Source organism: Melanostigma gelatinosum, assembly GCF_949748355.1.
Source record: "Melanostigma gelatinosum genome assembly, chromosome: 3".
NCBI classification, from domain to species: domain Eukaryota; kingdom Metazoa; phylum Chordata; class Actinopteri; order Perciformes; family Zoarcidae; genus Melanostigma; species Melanostigma gelatinosum.
The window spans coordinates 23,300,577-23,322,227 of record NC_136636.1 but is presented as its reverse complement, the minus strand read 5'-3'; the positions used below and the strand labels follow the sequence as shown (position 1 = coordinate 23,322,227).

General features: G+C 40.3%; 2 protein-coding genes across 2 annotated transcripts; both read left to right on the top strand.

The window, feature by feature from the left end:
- Nucleotides 1-7,370: 7,370 nt before the first annotated feature.
- LOC306797557 (guanylate cyclase activator 2B-like) lies at nt 7,371-8,033 on the top strand (the record flags this gene model as incomplete). The annotated part of the gene is made up of 3 exons (XM_079296894.1): nt 7,371-7,445; nt 7,663-7,855; nt 7,975-8,033. The coding sequence occupies 3 exons, from the start codon at nt 7,371-7,373 to the stop codon at nt 8,031-8,033; spliced, it is 327 nt and encodes a 108-aa protein (XP_079153020.1).
- Nucleotides 8,034-11,139: 3,106 nt separating this feature from the next.
- Nucleotides 11,140-13,305, top strand: LOC306775052 (guanylin-like; the record flags this gene model as incomplete). The annotated part of the gene is made up of 3 exons (XM_079265263.1): nt 11,140-11,211; nt 11,506-11,692; nt 13,235-13,305. The coding sequence occupies 3 exons, from the start codon at nt 11,140-11,142 to the stop codon at nt 13,303-13,305; spliced, it is 330 nt and encodes a 109-aa protein (XP_079121389.1).
- Nucleotides 13,306-21,651: the final 8,346 nt, after the last annotated feature.

Sequence of the window (21,651 nt, the reverse complement as noted above, 5' to 3'; positions counted from 1 at the left end):
AAATATGGTTTTAATACTTTAAGAAGTGCCATCGTGATTATTTCTCACAGAGAGGTTAAAGAGATTTTTTTTCCACGACACAAGGCATATACACAACTCTTTATTGAAATTCCCACAGCAGATAAGATAACACCAACGCCACTTTAAATGTAACCAGATCTGCAAGGTGTCCAATTCCGTCACTTCCGTGTTTGTGTGGGAGGTTTGTTTTCGTCTCGTGTCATTAGCTTTGTGTGTCACGTATCATTTGAAACAAAGTGATCTGACTGTGGATATTTCCTTTATGTTTGTGATTTCTAAAGTTCCCAAACTTCTTTAACTTTAATTTAAAATGAAGCAATCCAAAACTGCTTGTGACCAGTTCAACCGAAGAGTAAATATTTTGCCTGTTTTATTGGAATACTTTAAATCAAGTATCAAGTCATTTTCATTAATAATTAGTTTCATTAATCATTTTGTGACCTCTCAGGTTTATCGCGCTCAACTGAGATAAGGAACTATGTCTACTGTCAAACATTCAATTGAAACTATTTGTCCTTGAAATGTGGACGTGGCATACAGCCTTATTGTAACTTTCATTATAGTTCAAAGATGTCACAATAACTTTTGTTGTTGTTAATTAAGTAGTTGGCTGGAAAGGCATTGAAATCATGCAGTAAGACCCATATATTTTCCTTATAAGAAGAAAGTGCAATGCCTCAGTCTCTGTTCTATTGATATTGTTTTCACTCACATGTATATTTGAGTTTAAGGTGCTGGGAACATTGGTCGCAGATACAACACTAACCAGCATGACGTCCAGCCTGTGGGGAAAATAAACAACGCTGATTTATTGTCCAGGTTTATATCGGCCGGGTGTGTAAATCTGACGGTCTTAATAAATCACCACAGCTTTAGTCTGCAGGTGCTGGATGAGTCATCTGTTTTAATTTATGGCTTCGTAGTGAAGCAGTCACTGTCTGTTAGGGTGTAAATTACAGCGTGAGATTAATCATTCCTAAACAGACCCTCCATAACAGCATACATTTATTCACGCCGTGACCAGACTGTAAAGCAATGTGGATATGAACGACGGGTCGGGGAAATCTATAAATTCTTGATCTAAATTATGCAGTAATAACAAAGATGTTTTGGGACTTTTCATATGAGAAATCAATTTGTGTCTTCCTTTAATTCCTTGAATCCCACAATGTGTACTGTACGTGTCGTGTTGTGTGACCTATGGGTGCAGCCCACCCAGTCGTGTTCCTTGCACTGTGTCGGCAAATGTACTCCAATAAAATGATAACGGTTAGAAATAACAGGTGATAAGCAGTAAACAATAACACGGAAAATTACAAGACATGCATTCGTGTTTGACATCATATGTATGTAGCAGCCTTTTCACAGCAGCCACATATATATGTCATTGCAGGGAAAACACAGGTTTAATGATGGTGGTGTGCATGCTGGCGCACTGGCACACAACATTGAATGAGACAATATATCATTTATTCAATTCAAAAGGGCGCATTGATTTTAGCTGTTGACTGGATGGTTATTCAGGTCACCTATTGTGCAGGGTGTGTAGAGTCTGGCTCCTAATTAAGAATTGATAGCAGCTTTGTGCTTTTCCCCTCTTGACCAATCAGGGTGTGAAGACACCCTTTCTTTAGGGCTTCAGGGCGTTTTGCCTTCTGGTTCTTACCTCATCTCAACAGATAGCGGCAGCTAGAAGCGCAGGTCGTGATTTCGTTGTCGTCGTTTGCTTTTCTGATTGAGGGTTATTTTGAGCACTCTGAAGCCTATAGCTGCAGTGAATATTAAAGAACACCCTTCCACAAGATGACCTGCATCAGGGCAGATCTTAGTAGAATTTCTGCGAGAGTTTGTCCTTGCCTAACGATATCCACCTGCAGGTTATATTTGTACACATTTCCTTATTATCGAAGAGGCATTTGTTTGTCATTGAGGAGGCAATTCAATGATGATTGAAGGGGCATTTCTTTCATTGAGAAAGCGCTGGTGTGAGATTTGTCTCTCCGGGTAAATATTTCTGTGTTAAGTGTACGGGAGCTGGTCCTCGTGCTTTTTCTCGATCAGCTGAATTCTGTGGAATCAACATCACTTGAAGATCGTGAGGATGAAAGGATGAGGAGGAGGTTTTGTCTTGTTGAACTAGTCACAAAATTATTCTGTTTCTAGAATCCAGCCAAACGTTAACTTCATTTGCGTTTCAGGCGTTTTGACATTTCAGTGTATATCTTGCCGTTTGAGAACAGCTCATTGTCTCTTTATTTGCCGTGCTGTTACATAACGCGTTTGACACGGATGATTTGCTCAGTTTACAGCTTCAGACCTGACAGTCAAGTGTCTGTTTTACAAACCTAAAAGCTCCGATAAGAAGAGGTCACAATAGGTTGTGGCACCTGAGTAATTTCATATAACTCACTTTTATGTGCTTGACGTTTAGGGATTCAAAGGCTCGTGCAATAACTCAGATTTAATTTTGTACCTCCTAAATGTCAGTTTTCATGAGGCAATATGTTTATAAAGGAATAGTTCCACATTTAGAATGTATGCTTTGTTTGCTATCTTCCCAAAAGTTAGGTGAGAAAATAATTACCACTCTCATGTACGGAAACTACAGCCAGCAGCTGGTTAGCTTAGCATAAAGGCTAGGTGAAGCAGCTAGTCTCTCTGCCCAAAGGTAGCAAACTATGGCTACCAGCCCCTCAACACTCATTAATGTTGTATGTGAAGTGTTTTTACATTCCCCAGTTCCCAGTCTTTATGCTAAGCTAACCAGCTGCTGTCTGCAGCTTCATATTTACCCTGCAGACATCACAGTGGTGTCGATCGTCTCACCTAATACTCAGAAAGAAACTTCCAAAAATATCAAACTGGTCCCTTACCCTAACCCATCCATTACAACATGGTTGTAATAAACAAAACTGGAATAAACGTTTCGAGTCAAATTAAAACAATGAGCCAACCAAGCTTGTTCACGAACAGAGGTTCATTATATGTAAAATGAGTAATGTCTCTGCTTCAGCCACTCCCAGTGTGTCTCCTTTTATCCTACTGGGAATAAGGCAGCTCATGTCTGCATTTGTCATCACGGCTGTTAGTCACACTATGTTTTCACTTCCTGTAGAGTGGCAGCAGGGATTGGATGGCGAGGTCCAAAAGTATCTAAAAATCAGGAGCTGCATTTGATATCAAGTTTGGACACTGTTTTATAGTATTAAGTTTGGTTTCATTTTTACAACTAAATATGTCTTTTCACATCAATCATCAGTGGGAGGTCTGACTAAGGAAGGCAAAGGCATATTTTTAGGGTTCTGGTGTAGCCAGCGGATATCCGGGCCAAGACAAATTGTCCAATTAGCAACTTCAGATGTGAGAAGGGAGTTGGAGTTTAGTGACGACCGGATTGTTTCACAAGCTAACATTAAACCAAATATCATGGTCAGCCGATAGCCGGTGGGTTCCCAGATTGCATTATGGCCAATGTGTCTCTTTTGCTCTCCACACGGACTGTTTGCCTGCATTAAACCGAAGCGTTTCAACCAAAATGACACCAAAATCTTGTCCTGTTGCCTACATATTCTACATGTGAATGCAGAGTCTGTTTATAGAGATGAATCACATGTGACGGCTTTTCACATATAAGAAAATTCAAATAAATGACTTTGACACAATGTCGTTTTCAGACATTTCACATGTGATAAAAACTGAGTATTAACATGTGGAGGTGTTTCTCGGTTAAATATATGTTTTCTCAGTGAACATCTATTTAGATTATCTACAGCTGAAGTTTCAGAACATAAATCAGCTCACTTTCATTTCTCTACTGACAAAGGCCTTAATGGTTCAAGTGATTAGGTGATTTCCCCTTTGATTGGGAAGGGACTCCAACTATTTCTTATCATTTAATAAAGAATAAGGCAGCACAGAATTAGCCAGGTCACACACATTTGTATGACTTAAAACTCTCCATTAACAATGGGTTAGATGATTAGGTGCAACGTGACGGGAAAGAATGTCACCTCAGCTCTACTGAGGGTTTTTAGTGTCTTTCAGCTGCTCATTCTCGAGGACATTTTCACCAAAACAGCTCAGACTCTATGCTCATGTGGAGCGTTTAGCTGCTAGCTATTTCCTCCAGGAGTTTGTGAAAAGCAAAACCGACCTAAAAGAGAGTGAATACTGGAGTTACATTAACCAGGTGGCCAGAAACATGATTTCAAATGAAGCCAAAATGTTGCCTCGTGTCAGTATTTTGCCAACACTTTAACAAGTTTAAAAGGTGCTAGTGTGTCAATGTTGTGTTTAGAGCTTGTTTCGTTGCCAAGTGGCCGAAATCATCAATTAAAGCCGGTTTAAAGAATGTAGATGGTTTTATTCTCAGAGGGGTCACAGGTTCACGCTCAGCTAAAGCCATAAAAAAGGGTCCTGAGGGAGAAACACTGCTTGCTGACCCACTTGACTATAAGATGTCTGTGGTGAGAGGAGGTTAGATAAATACTCAAATACTCTCTTCACACTCAGGCTGATGATTTACCGCCCTCCAGCCTACATGGGCATCATCTGTCTTAGCTGTCTGACTAACTGCCTTTCTCCCCACGACTTGGAGACCTTTTTGACAAGCGCAGACAAACGGCGACTTGAAATCAATACCGCGCTTGAATTATGAAGTCAATTAGCACAAATGATCAGCTTCTATGACTCTGAGGAGGTTTAGGTTGACGTGACCAGGGGTTACTGAGTGCAGTGAAATGTCAAAATCCATTATCCGTTACCTTTACACAAACACTTCTTCACATCATATCAAAAGCACGAAAATTATGAATATTTCAACAAACTTTAATTATTTAAGTGGATCGCCTCCCCCTAATTTCTTTGACATCACACCACACCACCCACACATTTTGGGCAGGGCAGCTTCATTCGTTGCAGCCTTTCGGCCTGATTTCAAAAGTTGGGCAAAGCCGTACCTGTCTGAAGTAAAGGTTATTGATTAACAATGCAATCTCAGTGTCATATACCACTCCCACCCGTCTGCATGGACCGTGTGATACAGTGCAACTGCTGAGTAACGCAAATGACGCTTCCGTTTTTGTCGTCTTTCATCATTTATTAATCCATTGTCTCGACCTGCTTATCCTGTGCAGGATCACCGGGGGCTGTAGCCTTTCCCATCATAGGGCGAGAGGTCTCTGTCACAGGGTTAAAATGTAAACAGAATACCATTCACACACCCAGCATGCCTGTCTTTGACTGTGGGCGGGAACCCAAGCGTGCTTGGATTAAACCACTATAGGGAAGGAAAATGAGCTGTGGGTCCCAGCTGAGCCCCTGCAGCTTCCTGTGCTACCAGACACCCTTCTGGTCTGAAAAGTGAAGCCATTGCAGGATTGTCTTAAACTCGCCTTCTGTTTTCTAATGGCCATCGGGGGCAACTCCTCTGGTTGTAAGAAAAGTGATAGAAGTCCATGAGAAAACGACTCTACTTCTCATTTGATTTATTCCCTCAGTAAACATAGTGAACATGAGTTTATGTCTCAATCTCTAGTTTCAAGTCTTCTTCAATACAGCATGATGTTCATTTAGTACATTATGATCCATTTCGAGTAAAATAGACCATAAAGCAGGGGATGCTTTAGGGCGGGGCTACACAGTGATTGACAGGCCAAAACGCCAAACTCAAGGCCTCAACACTGCAGTCCGCAAACCAATGGGTGATGTCACAGCGACTACGTTCACTTCTGATATACACCCAATTGTGTCGTGTGTATGTATTTGCTGGTAATTATTCATTTGTTTGTGATTACTTTGGTTAATAATAAAGTAAATTAGCACACTTTTATTTGGTAAAATCTGCTTTGCAAACAAATATGTAATGACACAAGAAAGGGCTTGAAATATAAAATGTTACGCTCATCAACAAGACGGGGACAGAAGAGAAGTTAATAATAGAGGTATGCAGTGTTAACAAAACCAATGAGCAATGAATTCAATACTTCAAGTCATTGTTAGTTTAGGTTTCTTCAGAGGAACTGTTGATCGTTCAAAACAGATATATGAACACCTTATCCTCTGTTGGCAACAATCACCTCATGAATCACAACTTCACACATTAACAACTCAATAATTAGCTGTTCTGTTTTAGTCACTGTGATATCTGACAGAAAGCGTGACGACTGCTGTTGAGCTGTAATGTGCCACCCTGGAAGCAGAGATGTATTCAAGGAGCTCATCAAAGACTTCATTGGGCGGTCACATCCTCGTGTATGTGGGAGCGTGCATGGCTCCACTAATAAGCAGATTCAATTGATTATTTTCGCAGCCTCCCGCTGACCTTGAGAGGCAAAGCGATTCGTCATTTCATGACTGGAGGGACATCGTTTTGATTTCTGCAGCGTTATCGACCTCATGACTGAAGCTTTTTGCTGACAGGACAGCTCTTTGGCATTGAGGGGAATGCATCTATTGGTAATTGTGTTGTTTGTGATCTACAAACTTCTTTCCGAGCCCTGTTTCCTGAAAGCTTTTTCTACACAGCCAGTGTCTTGTTGGCCTTAAAGCACAAAGGTAGCATACCAATGTCTCGCAAGTGTCCCCGATTTATTAATTCAGATCTGGATAGACTCGAGGGCTTAATGAATAAATAAGATGAACTTTATGTATTCTGTAGCAGAGGCAGAAATAGCTGTCAACTCATCCACCAGTTGTCAGTAAATACCATCTGAATATGGCAGACTACGAGCTAATGAGAGCTCTGCAGCCCACTCACACGGGATACAATTATATTTGCATTCATATTTAATAGTTTCAGCCTAGTTACCTCACTCAGAATACAAGTTAGGCAAAACAGTATAAAATCTAGTATACGGTACATGTATACATAAAACATGGGATTTTCTTTTGAATATGACATATTTCTATCATAAAAATATATAAAATGATCCACAGGTCTGTCAGACATGCCATCACATGAAACAAACAATCATTTGCATGGATGTGAGGAACAGGACTTCCTGACAATGGGCTGGTGTGGCGCCATCGTCATCAATGGAGCAAGCGGTCACTGTTTAACCAACCAGAGTTGTGATCAATTCTGCAGAGTGACACATCCATAACAATATTCCGATGAGGCCAAAGACTGATTGATGAGTTCCCCTTTTACAGCCCTGTAAAACCCCATCACAACTCATTAACCTGTGAGAAAAACTTTGCTCCCATTTGGTCACATGACCGCCGGGCTGCGGGGCCAGAAGCGTTTAAAAGGGCAGCGTGTGGACGGAGAGAGAGCAGACACTGAGCTGAGCACCTGCTGAGCAACATCGCGAGACAAACAAAGACAAAAACCGCTGTCGACTGTCACCATGAAGGCCGCTCTCGCCACCATCGCTGTCCTCGTCCTGGCTCTCGGCTACACCTCTGAGGCTGTGCAGGTTGAAGTGAGTGTTGACATTTCTGTGTGACTGACTGGCCTTGACAATGGCATTGTTCGTGCAGACTGCTACAAACCTGCATTCTGTACTCTCGTGGATGACAAACCACACTGTTGACTTCATTATTTGCATATTTAGCAAACTGGGCCTTTTTGGTTTGATTGCAGCACTTTAATGGCAACATCTGCCTTTCCCCCCCCCCCCCCCCCCCCCCCCCCTCAAGGAGAACGGCTTGACTTTCTCTCTGGCAGCCGTCAGGAGGCTCCAGGAGCTGACGGAGAGCAGCGATGTGACAGGACAACAAAGCCCACGACTCAGGACGAGCTCTGCGTCTGTCTGTGCCGACCCCATGCTGCCGCAGGAGCTCCTGCCCCTCTGTCGGCAGAGGGGAGCAGCCGCGTCCCTCGGCAGACTAGGTGAGACCGTACTATATGGAGCAGCGAGGCTTTGCGATGCAGTTTTTAAGTGCGTCGATCCATGCTCATCGAAGCACAGGCGATTCAACAGAGTCTTTCTCTTTGTGTCTTTATTTCAGCTTTGGTTCCCATGGATGTCTGTGAGATCTGCGCCTTTGCTGCCTGCACAGGCTGCTAAAGAAACGCAGCCAGAAGCATCTTGCCCAGCTTAAGACTTGTGATTCTTCTCCTCCCCCCTCAAAACTATATCGGGGACTTTCTCAAATGTTTGCCTGCAATGTTGAGATGATGACTTTATGTTCCCTGAACACAGAGGCTCTGACTCTGGCCCATTGGTACTTTATACATTTTAAAGTTGCCGTTAGACATAAAACTATACCCCAAACACAAATCAGACAAACTGAGCTATGTTGTTTTGTAAACTGTTACTTTGTTACCATACATTATATTTTTGGAATTGACACTGTTTGTTACATTTCTATCTTACCAAGCTTTGTACCGTAAAATAGAAGTTTCTTTTTTCCGCATGTTTCTTCTTTTTTATTACCATTGTTTTGAATAAAAGGCTTTCATTGATATATCAATCTGTACATTGTGCTGTTTCCTGCGTATTCAAACACACTATTACTATCATTATTACTGTTACTATTTGCATTTTATTGCCGTTTGTAAAAAAAGTAAAAAAAACTGTTTTGTTTTCAAAAATATACTTAAATCTGCTGTTTTGGCCAATAGGGGGCTGAAATGAACCAAAGCTGACAGACACAAAGTCACAACCATCTGACCTTTATAGTTTATAATGTTCATTTGAACACATCCAGCAGACACAGATCAACACCAGCCTTCATTTGGAGTCGAGTCTGTGGACACCTGGTCAATATTTACTGGCCTTTTAGCTCTGTTTTGGTCTCCTCCTGGAAAACGTATACTAGATGCTCATCTTTCCTTATAAGCTCCTCGATGGCTAGTTCCTTCTCTCTTTGGTTTGTTGCTACAGTCTGCAGTTACATCAGAGGTTGTTTGCCAGAAATGGCTGTGTAAATGTGCTGTGTTCATTTGCATTCAAGCCTTCACGCCTCATATCTATATATGTCCATGTTCTATATGGTGAATCATTTCTTCTGTGCATCTAATCAGGCTCAGCCTCTCACATTAACATAGCACCAGATGCAGGAGAAGGACTCGTTGCAGGAGTCTGTCTGTATTTCGTTTTCTCTTTCACCAGACATATGGTGCAGTTGGTTTGCCTCTCCCGTCTGAGCAACACAATAACCACTGGTACTATTTATCTACAAAGCCCTTGTTGACCACATCTGTCATCTGAACACTAATGCACATAGAAACCAGTGAGTGGTTGACGCGCCACGAGCACAGAGCCTGTACTCCAACTCTGTGTTTATATCAGTTGTATTTTTTTTTTCTGACTGAACTGTTTAAAGGGCGTTGCTGTGAAAGAATAAGCATGCTCAGTTAAATAATAAAATAAATAAATAGAATAAAAGATAACAAACATGCAGGGAAGCACTCACATGGGGTTTAAAAATAATCTCAGTTTCAGATTCATACTGAAGTAATGTTTCTCTTAAAGCATCAGTGAGCTTCAGCTAATATTCCATACACATCCCATTAAAAAAAGATATCATTTTATTATTCTTTATGAAGACATACTGTGCAGATTGTCTTTCACTTTGTTACTCCAGAAGCAAAAATCTACTTTTAGAGGGATTATTTCACTAAATGATGTCATAACCCACACTGGATCGTTCCATTATTAACGATTTAAGAATTGAATCTGTCCTGCACATCCTGGACTTGTCTAGTTTGGGAGTTGTAATGGTCCAGATAGTGCTTCCATTCTCTATTTTAACAATTTCCAGTATTTCACCAGCTCAGTATCTTCAACATGTTTTGGGCCGTGGATCTTTTTCCAAACATGATTTTTCCCAGAAGCAACATAAATAAATATGAACTAAAAGCTTCCCGTTATGTATTTAAATGTCCTCTTGGACCTTCATAAGAGTTATATAATGTGTAATTAATGGAAGTATTTTAGTGCTTATGGATTTTCTAAATAATACTTACGAGTTACGTCATAGGTTTTCATTAACAGCCATTGTGTGTGTGTGTGTGTGTGTGTGTGTGTGTGTGTGTGTGTGTGTGTGTGTGTGTGTGTGTGTGTGTGTGTGTGTGTGTGTGTGTGTGTGTGACAGTGAGGGACATTTCTTTATCATATACAGAGTATTGTGATGCAACAAGTCCCAAAATATACTTGAAAGTTAAAGGTTAGATATTATATAGGTTATTTATTCATATTTTGGTGGTCTACTAGTGGATCTTTGCATGCTTTGTTTCTTTTATGTCATCCATTGCCATAACGGTTCATTTCATCTCCTGTCTCTTGAGCTAGTTGCAGACAGTTTTTCCCAAAATACGAAACAAGCAAAGTCTGTCTCAAAGCTATAAAAACAATAAATACACAAGGAATCGGAAGCCTTGACGTCCTCTTTTATCTCAGCAGAGTAAAACAGAGTCTCTGAGTTCACAGGGTGAGGATACAGACTGTGACTCACAATGACAACACACGTTTGGCTCTTATCTGTTGTCCGACTGAGGTAAAGGGCAGCTCCTTCTCACCAAAGTTAACCGAAACATCGAACTCCTTAATTCACTCATTTCAAACATTTGGAATAAGGTGTGAGTCAGTGTGTGATATCATTTGAATTGGTGATACTGACAGTTTGAGCATCTCAAGGGTTTATTAAATGTTTGCATTAAAGTGTGTTTCTCCCGACACATACAATTGTTGTTTCTTGAAAGCGTCCTAATTTGCAACCATGTAATCACAGCCATGCAAACAAGTGACCTCGACGGGACAGCTTTGTACAAATATGGCTGCTTCCTTATCAGACAGCTCTGTGACAAATGCCTGTGGGAGAAAGACAAGGGGTGAGATTTATTCGGTGGCCCTGAGGTATAGTATGCGTTAGTGTGACACCCAAAGTCAACAGCAAAATATTACGCTGACGGAGTAAACGACAGAAATAGAGGTTATAAATAAATTTAGAGGATAGTGGTTATAAACTAAAAAAGAGGATCCAAAGCGCTTGCAGTGAGCAAACCTTTGGTTTATCTTTGTCTGGTACTCCCCCTCACCCTGCCAGTTGTTTGTGTTAATAAATCACTCACTAACCTGTCCTGACGCCTTCATAAGAGGCAGAGCCGATGCACAGCGACCACAGAAGAAGCTCTCCGCTACACTGAGAGGCGCCTTGCAGCATCTGAAAATGAGAGTGCTCAGCGTCATCCTTGTTGCGCTGCTGTGTGTGTGCAGAGGAGCTCTGGGTGTGCAGGTTAAAGTGAGTATCACTTGTTCTTTGCAATTTTTTTTTCTGTTCCTCTGTCTTTTCACTCTGTTGTTTTAAGTATTTTCTAAAAGCATCTTAGCAATAGCAGTAGTTGACACCAAGGGGACCTTTTTTGAATGTTGGAAAAATGTTGCCGGGCTGATCTGAGTATGTGTTTTACCTCATCTTACTTAAACAACTCCATCTTAACACCAGATATTCTGTCTAGTCGTGTTTTCTTTTACTATCCAGTCCTCTCTACCTTCCCATGACAAGCCTCCACACACTCTCTTTCTCACCCACCAGGTTGGAGACAGGAGCTTCCCCTTGAAGGCAGTGAAGCAGCTGGAGGAGCTGATGGGTTTACACGACAGCGTGAGCCCTCACCTCGCCGAGACGAGCGTCGCAGCCGTTTGCACTAACCCCGTCCTGCCGCAGGTGTTTCGGCCAGTGTGTCAAGAGAAAGGAGCAGGCGTGGTGTTCTCCAAACTAGGTAAGGCTGAGCAAACAAAGAACAGAATGAAAGATGTGTGTAGGACATCAGGTTCACTTTGACACAATACACATTTGGTGCAATACGGACTATTTACGACACAAAGACAACATGTGTGATCGATTTTAGCCATTATATTGAAGGAACATATCACCGGCGTCATTGATTTGTTTTTCTTAAGAGATGTTGGAAACCACTGGAGCTCTATGGCAGAGAGGAATCAGCTGTATCTGACTTACAATACTTGTCAGTTATTTTTCAGTTTTGTTTTTTAATGGGATTTGCTGACAATAATAATAATAATATAATATCACCAAACATTTCCTCTAACTGAGAGGCTGCATCGACTGTAGGAGCTGGTTAGCTTAGCTTAGCTTAGCATTTAGACTGGACACAGGGTGAGCCTGTGAGCCTGTTAGCCTCAAAGTTGGAGTTCCTAAACTAGAAGTCACATAACAGTTGAAGCTCACATTGTCAATGGTAAACCGTCAACTTAAAGGCAGCATTTGCTTCTATTTAATCACAGAATGCATACTATCATATGGTAAACTTGCTCTGCACGTAGATCGATGTCCGAATCTGTCGCCAACGTAATTTATAACTAGCTGGTTACGGTAAACAGCCTCTAAAGGTTGTTGAGGAAAACGGTAAAAAGGCCGATGGAGGTTGCACTGCTGAGAGTTCAACATGCCAGATAAACACACGTTTGTCATGGTGGTTTCTGTTTACATTGGGTGTGTTTCACCCGGAACACTTGGAGGTCGGAACTTGGAAATTTCAACTGAGAAAATCCTCGCCCTCCAAGTTGTCTGAAAATCAGCATAAAACTCATCAAGAAAGCATATAAGCATACTTCCCAAAATATTCCTTTTAATAACCAAACTGCTCCACTGGGCTACCTGCTCAGTCAACACACTGTCACTCCCAACTTCAAACCATGACGCTCTACGTCCCCCTCCGCTTCACAGGAAGTTAGGTTGAGGCAGCAAAACGAGTTAGGTTTAGCGAAAGAGCGTAGCTGACGTTAACATGACGAACGTGTCACACGACTAACGACCGACGTGACAGAATGACAACATTTACTTTTCGTTTCGAATGGGACACTAACAGCTGTTGGGTTCGCAATAGAGTCAGTAAAAATCATCCAGTAAACAATCTCAAACTTGTTCTCAGAAACCCTGTTCAATCAACAGCTGCTCGCTCTCACACTTGAGACGAAAGACACTGACGGCAGGCGCAGGCTTCCACGAGTTTGCTTGCATGGATTCCTCGGTTTCACCGTTCACACATGGTATTATGCACATCCTGCAACTGGTGTCTCATAAAGTGGCTCTGGAATGATAACGCCCGACAAGTGGCCAACGACAGGCTGTTCAAATAGTCTTGGGAGGCCATTAGAGCTCATCAGACACAGACTGCACACGGATCTCATTATCAATATTAGCAGCACTTCATTGGACTTTAGAAAGCTGGCCCTTGGGTGGTACAAAAAGCACATTTTAGGTCAGATGAATATCGATGTTGATATATTTTTCTTTCCAGTGTCAATCATCACGTCTTTGGATCGTTGTGAAATATGTGCCAACCCCTCCTGCTTTGGGTGTCTGGACTGAGGCCTGCCATCTGCTAGACGCACGAGCACATCGATTGAGAGCCTCTGGGGTCGTCGTCCGCCGGAGTTCATTCAAATGTACATGTGTAGAAGATTGCCAAAACAAGTCCTGTCACCTAGCAACCAAGCCCGACGGGTCTCAAGGCTCGGTGGTCAAAGTAATACATTTTTCTATATACATAAAACTATGTTGTTTATCTTTTTTTTAATATGTTTTGGTAAATTCTTTGGGCTACATCGTACCTTGTCAGTAAAGTGTCAAAGCAGAAGTTCTGTTTGGATGTTACTCTGTTGTCTTCAACTTGCTTTCATTGAACTTTTAGTTTATTGAGTCTGATGCCGCTTCTTGACAATAAAAAATGTGTATTCTTTGCATCCTTGAAAGCAGTTTTTACTTGTAGTTTCAACAATACAGTGATGCTCACAAACTCAGCGGCTTACCTTTACACACACACACACACACACAGAGGGACAATGCTGTTTCAAACTGAATGGAGAGAAAAAAATAAAGGCCATTAAATTGAGTCACTAAAGTGAGTGAGAATGGAAACTGTTGATTCCTAAGATTTAGTATTCAGCTGTTGAATCACTCAATTCACACACTGGGTTGCAAAACTGATAACTGTCTGTGTACATTCTCTCTTGCTGTGGTTTCAGACATCCTTCTTTATTTTTTCGACCAAAAAGTACTACAATTGCAAAATACACATTGGAGCAGCTCATTTATGGAACAGCAATCGGGAATGTGCCCTACTGACACCAGGAGTCAATGTCTATGGCATCAGTTCCTAACCCCTGTGCTTCTCAGCCATCAGGTGGCAGACGTGGTCAACACTCATTACAGGAACTCCTATTTGTAACCATTTAAAGCTGCCCTGCTGCCTGCATTCTGGTTATCTGCACCCACTGAAACCCTAAAATGTGAGTTTATTATCATCATTATTGTTATTATTAGTACTACTCCTACTACTCTCAAAATGAGAAGACATGATTCATGGCAGATTTATATGCTAATTTCTATCTGCAGTCCCTGGGCATACACACAGAACAATCGGCAGACACTAAATACATTCATTTAAATGCAAAACCATTACGTAGACCAATCCACAAGCATCCACATATAAATACCAGCACATGTCGTATAACAAAGAAAAATGCAATTCATTGCAGTTAAAAAACTGAATTATGGTGTTTGTTGCACCATGGGAAAAATATCCAAAGATTAATGGATCAATCAATACACTAAAGGGATCAGCCTCAACAAACGCTTAATCCTTTGTGGCTGACTGGTTCCCCTCCATAATGTGCATTTAAATCATTACAAATAATGCTGGGCCTTTTTATTTACTGTGGTAGTGACTCACACAAACAATTGTAAGAATGAATGGCAATCCACATACGTAAAGTGACAAATTCAGAAAAATGTACTGTAGGTTGTTTCGACCTATTTGTTATTTTAATCTTCGTAGCCTTCATTGGTTTGAGGGAAGAAAAACTTATACAGAAGTATGTTCATGGCTACACTCTTTTTTTTCGAAGAAGTACCTTAATTTAGTCAGTCAAGTGTTTCAAAGACAGAAAATCAGACAATGTAGAATTTTTTTTTTTTGATTTGATTTATTTGTATAAAACAATGTAAATACATGTATAAATATAAAAATACAAATAATACAAATAAATACATTAAAAAATACAGGGTAACACAAAAACGCGAAAAACACTTGTTTCCATTGTGGCCCACAGAAGGGAAAAATCACAGACAAACATGACGACTTAATAAAAAATGATACTAATAATAAATAAATTGGTTGTTATCTTGAAGGGCCATTTCATGGTAAAAAAATTGCTTAACCCTGATTTTAAAAACCGGTTTAGAATCGCTGGCCTTGATGTGACTAGGGAGGCGGTTCCACAGCTTTGCACCCGTGAACTCAAAAGAAGTAGATCCGAAGGACTTTACATGTGGAATGACGAAGGACAAGGTGCTGGACCTAGTATTGTGGTTGGAAGAATTTAGTTTAAATGAACCTGATAAATATTCAGGGGCCTGGTTATTGACAATATTGAACATATGGTTGAGTTTGAGTTGTTGAACTCTAAGATTCATGGGCAGCATATTGACCTGTCTGAATTGAGTAGGACCTATGTGTGTCCTAGGATGAGCATTAAGGAGGAAACGTATGATTTTGTTCTGCATAATCTGTAACCTCCCCTGATTTGTCTTGGTCAGGCCAGAGTACCAAGAAGAGTTGGCATAGTCCATATGACACTGGATTAGAGCTGATGTGAGTAGCCTTTTTGTTTGAAGATCTAAATGTTTGGCCTGCCTATATAGGAATTTCAATTTTGCACTAGATTTGCTGATAACTTTATCAGCTATGTGATCACCCGATAAGGTCTGATCTAGCTCCAGACCAATGTATTTAACACAGGATTTACTGCTGATAACAGTACCAGCACAGGCTACATCGATAGTGTCATTAACCAGGAGTCGTCTTTTGGATCCGAACAAGATCGATTCAGTCTTTCCTAAGTGGAGAGACAGTTTGTTGTCTATCAACCATTCTCTCACCGACTCAAGTTGAGAGGACAGGGTTTGCTGGATTTCTGCTACATTTTTGCCAGCTACCAACAAAGCAGAATCATCAGCATACAACAGCAGCTTGCAGTTAACTGCTGAGGGCATATCATTGACATATATATATGTATATATATACACATACATATATACATCAGAAACAAGCAAAAAGACAAAAGGTCTGGTTAAAATAATCCTTGAAATAAAATAAGACGAACAAAACAGACTACGCACAATACAAGTAAAATAAAATGGTAAAATAATTATTTGTTTCTAACAAAATTCATTTTATAAACTGAGAAACAGTAAGAGAGAGAGACACGTCTGCCAACAGGAGATAAACGAAGGCGGAAGTAGCTGGGAGTGACACCTCTTGAACTCAGCCTCTTCCTCACAGCGTATGTCGACCTCTGGCGGTTGTTAAGCGACATCACAACAACGTCAACGTTCCAGAAATAATGGACACTTCCAACTCTTCTCACGAGGAGGAACACATACACATTTACCAGGTCAATTTGTTTTCTGTTTTTTAAGAGAAAAACAAAACACTTCACCTTTTGTCAACAGCCACGATGTGAGTCGACGTAACGTCAGGCAAGCAACGTGTATGAAGGTAGATTTGTGTCTTTATTACGCAAAAAAAAAAAAAACGTTTTAAAAGCAAAAAAAAGTTTCAAAAGCAAATACTAAGAAAAACTAAGAATAATTTATTTGTTAAAAAAATAAAAGCTTTGATTTTGAATCCAAAAGCTTTGAAACCAAAAGTAGAGATAGAAACTCCTGATACATTCAGCAGCGTATGCCCCGCCCACTATACCCAACTCAGCTTTTGGCTTCAAAACTTTGGCTTCAAAACTTTGGTTTCAAAACTTTTGGTTTCAAAGCTTTTGGATTCAAAACCAAAGCTTTTATTTTTTTAACAAATAAATTATTCTCAGTTTATATATTTGCTTTTAAAACTTTTTTTTTTGCTGTTGAAACTTTTTTTTGCTTTTGAAACTTTTTTTTGCTTTTGAAAAATAAAGACACAAATCTACCTTCATAGCAACGGAGCGTAAATCTGCTGAAACATGTCGCGTTATGCTTCGTAATTGTTAGTTTGAAGCGATCCTTTATTTCTTTGGAAATGTTAAACTATTGTAATGTCGCTGTTTCAATGTGGTCTGTACTTCACAGACAGTTTGGACGTCTCGTGGATCGTCATGATACTGGTGTTACTTGCAATAGAAACAAACATGCAGAAGAGACAGTCCCTCTTTTTGTCTACAAATTTACAACATGTGCTGAATTGCACCACCTGGCTCGTTGGTCTAGGGGTATGATTCTCGCTTAGGGTGCGAGAGGTCCCGGGTTCAAATCCCGGACGAGCCCTCAGTTTTCTTTTACTTCTAAGGGAAAGCTATTGGTTCATGGTTGGCAAAAATATACATTGTAGGCTACAAATGCTCTGCTAAAACATACATGTATGAATAATTTTAAAAACGGTAAAGGTAAATGGAATACAAACACACACACACATCTAACAGTTTGTTCCTGCTCTTCATTGAAGCTATTATGATTACCCTGAATTAAACATTCAAATCCCAGACCAAAGACATGCATTATTCAATCAAATGAAAAATATTGAGGATGTCCTGCTATTATTTTAGACATATTTCCCTAAAATTGAACCTGACAGATGAAAACTGAAACTTTGTTATCTTGATCGGAAAATAAACGTCTGGCGGTTGGATCAGTGTTTAGCTACACAACATTGGTTTGTGCAGACTGACCCACCAACTGACCCACCGCCTGATGACGTAACATAATAGCAATGATTTAAATTTATATTGCACCTTTCATACACAAAATACAGCTGAAATTAGGTGACTTTAGACGTTCGACTTTAGATAAATGAAAGAAAAAGATTGAAACAACAGTTAAAACTTTAAAATACATCCAAAAAGATACAATAAACAAATGACACGGGTTCTGAAATTAAATGATAATGGTTTATTGAATCAACAACAATTCTGATAGTAAATTAAGTCTTTTATCAAGCAAAAATGCAAAACATTCGCTGTTTCCAGTCTCTCAAATGAGAGGATTTCCACATTTCTGACATTTTATTTAAGAAATCATTAAGCAGTAGATCTAAAACATATTCAACAGATCTGTTCATTATGGAAGTAATTATTTGTTGCTGCTCTAAAATTACTTGGTGGAAAACAAATAAGTACATGTAAAGTACTTACAGTTTTTAGGTAAAATGTATATTGTCATACTTTCAGAGGAAAATATTATAATTTGTATACATTTGTTTGACAGTCATATTCTTTTCATATTCAAATTTTCTCATACAAATCACAAGATCTGCCTTTGAAATATGATGCATTGCTTGCATGAATTAGCACCAGATAAAGTAGTCAAAATAGCTACAGCATTAAAATATCCCTTAAACCCTGAATATCAATAATACAGTAGTATAACTTGTATAACAATACACCACTATGACACTTGTCCCTCTTTAACAATGAGTACTAATGATGTCTTGGTACATTTTGCTGGTAATACTCAAGTACTTATGTCCATTGTTCTTGTTCCTCTCAATTCCCACCAGAGGGCACAATTTACTAAACTTTCTTTTCTACATTCAGCAGACTTCATAGCATGTTGGGTATAACCTCTGCATACATCTATTATCCCCATGCAATATCAGAGTAAACAATAAATCAGGTTACAAATATTACTGTAGTTATCTGTGTCCATTTAGTTTCTCGTTGTGCATGTCCTGGCGATGTCCTGGCACCTTTTTCACGATAAGCGTACATCTTCACACTTGCAAAGTTCATGATGACCCCTGCTCTCCTCCCTTTTCCAATGAGTCATGAGAAACAGCGAGATTCCCTTATCTTCTCTGTAAAATGAGTGTTTTATTTCCACAGCCTGTCTTAAATATGAAGGGAAACCAGTGAGTATCCCGGTGAGATTTAGAGTTCCCCTCTCACTTAACGGGCATGTCTTTGGACTGTGGGAGAACATGTAAAGTCTATAAGGCCCGGCGGGGTTGAAACCCGCAGACTTTATGTTGTAAGTCTATCTGGGAAACCAAGTGAAAACATCTGTGTGTTGACTTTGAAGTCTTTCCGCAGCCCTGAACCTCCTCTTCCCTTCGCTCATCCAACACATTCTCACTCTCAACTCGTCGAGAGGCTCAGAGGCCACATGCCTCAAACCATATGACGCTCTAGCGCCCTAGCGCCGGTCTTGGACGTGTCAGGGTGTCAGGGACGGCATTTCAGTTTTGTCGTGTCGACAGGAAACGTACAGTTTCCGCTCGCGCTGCAGCTTTTGATTATTACGGTAATCGACTATTCTACCGATACTTCCATTGATTAATCGGATAAGAAATACTTTGGCTTTATTATTAAAGAGCAAAAGTAAATATACGAAGAAGAAAAAAAAATGCAGGGCTCAAATTGCATTCATTAATATTGTCTGTCAAAACTAAACCCATTTAGTGCATTTAATTACATTCTGGGTTTTAAATAAAACATATAAACAAATAAAATAAATAACAAATAAAGAAAAAATAATGACTTTCACAGAGGTACACGTCTTATGGGCTACTCCTGTAAAAGTACTGTAGCTTTAACTGATCGAACGGATGATGTGTTTGAATTCAAAATTCAATCCACAAATGACATGAATCCAAAACGATGAACTGTTTTGGGATCGCTATCAACAGCTATCAACCGTTGACAGCGCCACTACAAACACACCAGCACACGTCACTTGTCCAAATTGCACGGCACTCCTGCCGAGTGTGGAGTGGATCGGAAGCACAGTACAGGCAGACAGATTCCTTTCTTTATAGTTTCTAGAAGCGACCAAGTTAGACATCATCGAATCCACATCGAACATTGAAATTCCAAACCTCAAACATAGTAAATCAGTGCCAGCTTTGTTCTCTGGGAGCGATCCTCCCTCTTTAAAGATTCATCCATAGGAAAGTTTTGCAGCGGAACCACCGGCCCAGTCTGGAGGAGGACCTTTGTGTCCTGAATAATAATCAGAGCCGTCTGACAAAGTCACTGGCTGTGTTGGAAACGGTAACTGGCGTGAAGGCTGCTTATTTGCGAGAGCATCAGCAAATCTTCAGAAAGACTTTTGCTCCCAAGCTATAACAAAACACAATGCAGACACCTCTCCTCGATGACTGTGTGTGTGTGTGTGTGTGTGTGTGTGTGTGTGTGTGTGTGTGTGTGTGTGTGTGTGTGTGTGTGTGTGTGTGTGTGTGTGTGTGTGTGTGTGTGTGTGTGTGTGTGTGTGTGTTGTGTGTGCGTGTGTATGAATGACACAAAATCGAACTGGCTCATAGCACTTTGCCCTTTTGTTCCCTGTTTGAATAAGAATATGTACATAGCTCCTCCTTGCTTTGGACACACATTGTCTTAAAGTTAGAAATTGAACCTAGTTCATCCAAACAACGTGTCAGGTCAACCGGCAGGACGGACGAACACACTTCCCCCTGTCAATTATTGGTATGAGCAACCTTTGAACCTTTGTTGCGTTTGGCCAGCTGAGGCGTCCTGCTACGGCACATGGCTTTCACAGCCTTAACACAAGAAAAAGGAAACGAAAGCAATCCTTGCACACTGGAAGTCACGCCACTGCAAACAGTTGCTCTCCTTTTCTGCAGGGTTCACAATAAGCGAAGATTTTCTCAGAACAGGATGTGGCTGGAAGGACATCTGAGAAGAACACAACGTGAGACAGAGAGAGCTGTTTTGTGTTTAACTTTAGTTGAAACAACCAGTAAGAAAAATAAGCAGCAGCATCTCACTGTCTTTCCATCTCTTTCTCTTTATATGTTGCATTTCTTTCCTTCTTTTTGAGCCACATTTCCTAGATGGGGTAACAATCACCTCACTGATCCTACTGTCATTTAAATCACGTCTGCAGCATTTTAACTTGTATGTGAAAATGGAGCAAGTAAAAAAAAGTTACAGAAATATTTGAACGTCACCAACACAAATGTGATGACAGAAAAAAGTTCAAGCCATCAGGGGAGCAAGACCCCATAAAAGCTCATCAAATGGGCTGTTTTAATGCCATTAGATGCTGGTTTTCTCTTTTGAGCTGGATAGAGGACATTGGTTTTATTTTGGTGAATTAGCATCATTACAAGTATGCTGAATTAGCTATAAACTACAGATTTAGCACCAGAATCTGACCATGTTACTTATCTTTCAGAAAATTAAAATAGAAACATGTGTCTTTTTCTTTTTTTATACATTTGCTGTTGTTATATCTCACTGTTTTTGTTTCTGTTTCCCTCCACATATGTTTTGCTGCAGTGAAGAGTTCATTCCAATTTATAGCCGGATGGACAGATAGCAGGTCTTGGTTTAATCTTCTGATTAGAAACACGTTTTAACTGATTCTTGAAGTTACTACATGTTCTGTATTCGACATTTACGGCATTAATGTAGCAGCAACTATGAACAGCTTTATATGATACTATATACTGCTAGATATCAACTAATTCCTTTGTGTGTAGTGGAGTAATGTCTCTCTGGGCAGAGAATGAAGCCGCTCTCCCTCTGTGTTGTGTTGTAATCCGAGCTTCTCTGTGCTTTGTTTACATAGCTGGGCCAGCACGCATGAACGCTCAGGTAATCACTGTTAGCACAGTTAGCTGCACGGCCGGCGCCATGTTGAGAGCCTATGGGAGGCAACAGATACGCTCTCGATTTCACCTTAAGCACCTTTTAATTACGGCCTTTT